Source organism: Belonocnema kinseyi, chromosome 1, assembly GCF_010883055.1.
Source record: "Belonocnema kinseyi isolate 2016_QV_RU_SX_M_011 chromosome 1, B_treatae_v1, whole genome shotgun sequence".
NCBI lineage: Eukaryota > Metazoa > Arthropoda > Insecta > Hymenoptera > Cynipidae > Belonocnema > Belonocnema kinseyi.
In genome coordinates this window covers 169,225,787-169,232,586 of record NC_046657.1, presented here as the reverse complement: position 1 = coordinate 169,232,586, position 6,800 = coordinate 169,225,787, and the positions used below count along the sequence as shown (strand labels likewise).

Sequence of the window (6,800 nt, the reverse complement as noted above, 5' to 3'; positions counted from 1 at the left end):
TATATACAGTCGACCCTATATACCTTGCCGCGGATGGGTCCGTAGGGGAGTAATTTTCCTGGGTCCCATTTGGGTATCGTGTTTCATTTCGAGTCTAACCCTATCCAAATATCCCGACTGGTCCCAAATTCTGCCCGATCGGCCCGTGAGCAGAACCACATGGGAGTTTCTGCACGGGACGTAGCAGCATATCACAGTAAACCTCGTATCTTTCTGCTACTGTCGACCTGTATAAATAGGTACCTTCTTAGAGCCAGGCTTGTTTAATCCGATTGTTTCCACTATGGGCGCTCTATGGGTAAGCCCGATATAAGTCCAAGCACAAAATTAAACAGTGATCGGTTTTAGTTACATAAGTTATAATAATTATAAATTGGTAACCAACCGCGCATAAATCTCGATCTGGCCCTGATCGGGGCCAAACCAGTCCAAATCAGTTCCCGATCGAGAATCCTGGTCGGGGCCAGATCGCAGACGAAACACATGCTCAGATCGGGGCTAGATCGGACACCCGATCGGAAACACAATCAGTGCTCCATCGGCGCCCGATCGGTACACGATCAGTCTCATTATAATCCATTCGTGAAATTCACGAATGAAGATTTAATATTAGTAAACTCGAAACTATCGAATGGTCCTCTCCTTTCTAAGGTCACCTTAATATTTTGAATTTCCAATTAAGTTATTTTAAGATAAAATTAAAGTACTACACTGAAGGAAATGAATTGCTGATACAGTTATACTGCAGGTTAGATCAGCAATCTGTATGGCTGGGATAGATATATCGATGTCTGATCTAACGCGCAATATGATTTTACTAGCCATTCATTTCTTTCAGTGTACAGGCACGAAAAGAAGAGGTTTCAAAATACAAAATTTAATTATAGTTTTGAGAAACGTAAGGTTATTGTAGATGGTATCAGTTTTGAGGAAAATGTTTGGTTTTTATAAAAAAATGGATAATAACCAGAAATATTTTAATTAAAAATTTTAATTTCTTAACAAAATTTTGTCTATAAAACTTCTTAACAAATTGGAAAAAGTTTTTTCGCAAAATAATTTCCTACAACTTGACATTTTCAAATGCTTCCAAAGAAAATCATCGGGAAAGAACCTATGATTTACGATTTGTCAACATTTCATTATAAATAAATTTAATTTTCTGTCAATTGCATTACTCCTTGAAAAATTCGAGAAGGTGGCTGTAGATAATATTTTCATCAAAAAATTGAGCTATAATTTATTAGATCGTTTTATTTTTTCAAGTCTGTTAAAAAACGATATAGACCAAACAAGTTTTAAACAAAAATGATAATTTTTTAATTAAATGTTTCTAATTATTTAAAATATTATTTACAAAATATGCATTTAATTAATTTTTAATATTATTAATTAATTTCAACCTAATGGACATTTTTATAAGTTGCAATGGCATTGTTAATGATAAAAAGAAAAATAACTTTGTTTAGCATTTTAAACTTTGCGCGAAACTAATTAGATGCCGAATGCGACGCATGGGCAGTTGAGTAACTATTTCGTGTTGGAATCCTTACACAATTGGAATTTTGCATTTGGTTGTACTACTTGATTCTGAAATTGAGTAGTTCTGGGCAAGAAAGCGACAGGCGCTCGAGAACGAGTAAAAGTATTGTTCACGCTGTGACGTCAGGTATCAGAAGTGAAATTCGAAATTTGAACCGGACGCTGCAGTGTCCAAAAAGGGTCAAAAGTTAATTTCTAATGTTTTTCTTTCATTCCGAATGAAAAACCAAGTTTTTAAACATTCACATTTAAAAAGTGAGAGAGGAAGTTTGAGCTACGACAAATTTCAAGCGAACAAATTTTCCGCCAATGTATGGGCAAACTTTTTGGAAAATCTCAACTCGATTAGATTTTTAGTTCCATAATTACAGCGAGTTTAGTACGAGCTGACGATGTGACACCACAGGATTTTTCAAGTGACGCCGCCTGAAGCCTGAAACATCGTCCTTACCCATCCTTTATTTTGTCCACTCGCTCACACTCTACAGCGCTCCGGCGGCGTCCCCTGTAAAATCCTGTGGTGTCGCGTCGGGAGCTCGTAATAAACTCGCTGTAATTATGGAACTAAAAATCTAATCGAGTTGAGATTTTCCAAAAAGTTTGCCAATACATTGGCGGAAAATTCGTTCGCTTGAAATTTGTCGTAGCTCAAACTTCCTCGCTCACTTTTTGAATGTAAAAGTCTAAAAACGTGGTTTTTCATTCAGATTAAAAAAAAAACATTAAAAATTAACTTTTGACCTTTTTGGACACTGTAGCCTCCGCTAGTGTCACGAATAACACTCAAAAATAAATTTGTTAATTCGTTGGTAAACAAATTATTTACGGCGAGTTGAATGAAAAAACATGGTTTTTTCAATATAAAAACTCTTTTTTTATTTATTTACTGGAAAATTTGCAGCCCCAGAGAAAAACTGTAAATGGAGACTCAGGTTCGTTTTTTAAGAGCTATCTAACTATATTTTTGGCTTTTTCAAATTTCGAATTTCACTTTTGATACATGAAGTCACAGCGTCAACAATACTTTTACTCGTTCTTGAGCGCCTGTCGCCTTCTTGTCCAGAATTCCTCAATTAATTGTATGTGTGTAAACAATTGATACGTAATAACCTTTATTATTTCTCATTGAGTTCTGTCACGCGGAAACAAGGTAATTAAATACAACTTAAAAGCCGGAAGCATGAGACCGAAGGACTTATTACAAAAAAGTAGTAAGTGCATAGTAATAAGAATTTTAGGAAAACCTGCCACAATACGTATTAATTGTTTTAATGTTTTATTTTTCTTAAATATAAGTATGGATTGTAAAAAAATTGTGATTTTTAGTCGGTCGAGAATTCCAAAAAAAAAATGGGCGGAAGCTTCACTGCGTGACTTGAAAGGTGATTTGACTGGATACATTTTCTTATGAAGACGTATGTTTTCTTTCATTTTTTTTTGTTGAGAAAATTGATAAAACCTTCCTATTACGTATGCATTAGTCAACTAGCATACTAATATTGGAAGTTTGTTTAAACCGGTTGTGTATTCAGGATATATCAGATAAACTGAAATGACGGCTTTGAATTTTTATTAACATATGCGTATAAGTTTCATAAAAAACGGATGTAATGTGTACCATTTAATTTATCTCATATTGTATAATTTAGTTTACAAGATGCGCAGTTCATATTCTCAAATAATCGGCAAATTCAGATTTTAACCTATCTCAGGGATCACAGTGCAAAAATATTTGAAAAAAGTAGAAATAGAGTCATTTTCTCATGAAAAATGGGAAAATAGGGGAAAGTTTATACATATATTTTCACATGTCGAAAAGAACAAACAACATTTTTATATTAAGTTTTTATATTTTTCAATAACTTTCAATTATTTATTAATTGGATATACTAAGGCCGTTGGAAATCTATTTAAAGTGATATAAAAATGTCGAAAAAAAATTTTAATGAGTTATATACACAATTTTGTTATGCTCTACATCTTTCTTATAAATATTTGTTTCCAAAATTTATAGTTTCTTCATTACTGTAACTAATACTTGCAACGTAAATTGAAAACTACACTTTTCAGTACAGCGAAGTAAAAATGTTAAAATTAATTAAATCGTTTGAGCTGAGGGATAACAATTTGTGGGTCAACATCCATAGCAAGTAAAAAAATAATTTGAAATCAGTTATTAACTTCTGTTCTCTTTTTAGATTTACAATTGAAAAATTTTAAGATTGAAAAAAATTACCTAATTTAGAATGTTTTCAATATTTACAAAAATATATTTTTTGGATTGATTAAAAATCTGAAATTTCTTAAGATTCAACCAAGGGCACATGTAATTCTTTTTTATTCACGAGTAACATCTTTCTCGTCTTGTCCATAACGTTTCAAAGTCGTAAAACGAATATGAAATCCCAAAAATCTTAAACCACGACAAGAATTTTTATCCGCAAAAGCACAATGATAAAATCTGTAAATATAACAAATTCGTCATAATTGTTGAACCAATAGGAAATATTTTGCCGACCCACAAGTTTTTCCCCTCACCTCAAAAGATTTAATTTATTTTAGCACTCTCACTGCACCCTACTCTTCAGTGCTCTTGAACTTCAATTGAAATTGCTCAACATTTTCAACATTCTTTAAAATGTTACAGATTCCAATTTTTTAAGAGTATTTTTGTTTAAGGTTCAGCACTTAAAACGTGTACCTTATTTATTCTAATTTTTCGCATCATTTAAATATTGCATTTTCAAATATCGTATATTTAAAGAGAAAAGAAGAAAAAGAAGAGAAAAGTCAAGAAAGAGAAAACAAATCATCTAAATTGTTGAATTCCCAGCCAAAGAAACGATCTTTCTACAAAACAGTTAAATTTCGACGAAAATATTAATTTCCAAAAAAGTAGTAGATTCCTTACCGAAAAAGATTTTACAGTCAAGAAGAAAATTAAATTTTAAGGAATTTTCAACCTAATTGATTAATTTTTAACTGAAATTATGAATCTTTTATTAGACTATTGATTTTTTAACAAAATAGTTAATTTCCAAAGAGAGAAATTTTGTAATGCCAAATTAAAAACAGATGCAAAAAGACGACTTTTCGACATGATTGTTGATTTTTTAACCAATGAAGATATTCTAAGTCATGAAAGAGAAAACAGTTAATCTAAACTGTTGAACTTCAAGCCAAATGGAGGAATTTTCGATAAGAAAGTTAATTTTAAACAAAGTACTTGATTTTTTACTTTAAGAAATTTTACAGTTAAAAACGAAGAATATTTCAACGACTTTGTAACCTAATGGATGAATTTTCAACTAAAATTAATAATCTTGTACCAAAGTAATGAATTTTTAACAAAATAGTTAAGTTTACAAAAAGTGATAAGATCTTGTAATTTCAAATTAGAAACAAATGCAATTTCAACTCGATAATATGAATTTACGACAAAAAAATTCCTTTTTAATCTAATGGTTGAATTTTATACAAAAATAATTTATTTTTAACAAAAAAAAAAATGAATTTTTAGTAAAGCCTGTAGTTGATTATTTTACCTGAAAAGATTTTACAGTCAAGAAAGAATAATTTTTTAACTAAATTTTTGAAATGTTACCCAAATTGATCAATTTTCAATTGAAATGATGAATCTTTTAGAAAACTAATAAATTCTCAACAAAATGGTTTAATTTTCAAAACAAGAGATCAATTTTTTAAATTAAAAACAGATGAATTTATTCAACAACAAAGAATTTTTAATAAAATTGTTGAGTTTTCAATTCAAAAACACTTTTTAGTCATATCGTTTAATTTTCAAGCAAAAAAAAATTTCTACAAGACAGTTGAATTTTTTAATTTGCAATATGATTTTTTGAAAAAAATAAACTGTCAACCAAATAGCTTAATTTTATAGCGACATAGTTAATTTTCAAACTATAAGATTAATTTTTAACAAAGTAGTATATTTTTCACAAAAAATATTTTACAGTCAAGAAAGAAAACAAATTCCATCCAAATTGTTGAATTCTTAACCGAAAGGATAGATTTTTTAACGAAATTGATGAATTTTCAACTAAAATGATGAATCTTGTACAAAATGTTAAATTTTTAACAAAGCAGTTAAATTCCCAAATAGATCAATTTTGAAATTTTAAATTAAAAATAGATACATTCATCTAAAAAATACGACTTTTCAACAAAATTGTTCATGTCTTGTTAATGTCTTAAAAGAAACGGACAACCCGTATTCACAATTTAAATGTCATCAGAGAAAAAAATAACAAATAAAAATATTATACCTTAAATTCACAAATGTACTTAAAATCAGAGATCAACTTAAATTCAGCCATAATTTGTCTCAGCTTAAAAATGTTCTGAATTTTATTTTAGTTCTGATTGTGTTACTTACGAATTTCTGCAACGGCCAATGTCGTGAACAGTGCGATATTGAGTAAGATTAACATTTTGTTTGTAGATGCAACTAATGCAATAGAACCCCACATAAAGATGCAGTTACACACTGATGATAAGCGATCCTGCAGAGTCACATTTATACCCTCGAGGCTAGACCATGGCCTTAGAATTATTCTGGTTTAGTAAGTTTAAGGTCACTGCTAGACTACACCTACACGTTTGGACTGGAGGGAGTGATCGTGGCTCAGTCGGTATCGTGATTGTCTTATGTTCCAACACGGCAGCCTTGGCAGCCACGCTAATGTGGGTTCGATTCCCAAAGCAGGAAGCGAGGCTGGATTTTATTTAAGGAAGTTTATATTCTGTACAGTGGTATGCTACCCCACGAATACCCTACACAGATACAAATTTCTTGAGGTGAACGAGTGAATCGAGAATATATTTAACTCACAGAAAATGCCTGCTTAGATTAGTTCAAATGTTTAGTTAGTTTCAGGTGAACATTTAGTTAGTTTATATGCATTATTCTCGTAAATCAGTATTTTTATCAAAGTTTCTAAGTTCGAGAATTTATTATTTTCAGGAGATTATGTATAATTTTATTATTTGTAGAATAGAAAAACATTTAGTTGTTATAGAAATATATTAACTTACATTCGCGCATTTTAAGTGGTAAAATAATTATCTAAAGTAAATCTGAGCTGTCACTGCTCCCGATTAGGCTGTCGCCATTTAATTTCGATGCTCCCATAATGTACATGTGCTCATCTGATAATTCCTTCAGACGCTTATTCTTAATATCTATATTTTGCTATAATTATTATAGGTAGTGACTATACGATATCGCTGGTATATGG

General features: G+C 30.7%; 1 protein-coding gene across 1 annotated transcript in view; it reads right to left on the bottom strand.

The window, feature by feature from the left end:
- LOC117167295 overlaps positions 1-6,075 on the bottom strand; it is a 34,349-nt gene extending 28,274 nt beyond the window's left edge. The window contains exon 1 of the mRNA XM_033352126.1: positions 5,939-6,075. Within this exon, the coding sequence (XP_033208017.1) occupies positions 5,939-6,032 (94 nt within the window). The 5' untranslated portion in view covers positions 6,033-6,075. The remainder of the gene's footprint in view (positions 1-5,938) is intronic.
- Positions 6,076-6,800: the final 725 nt, after the last annotated feature.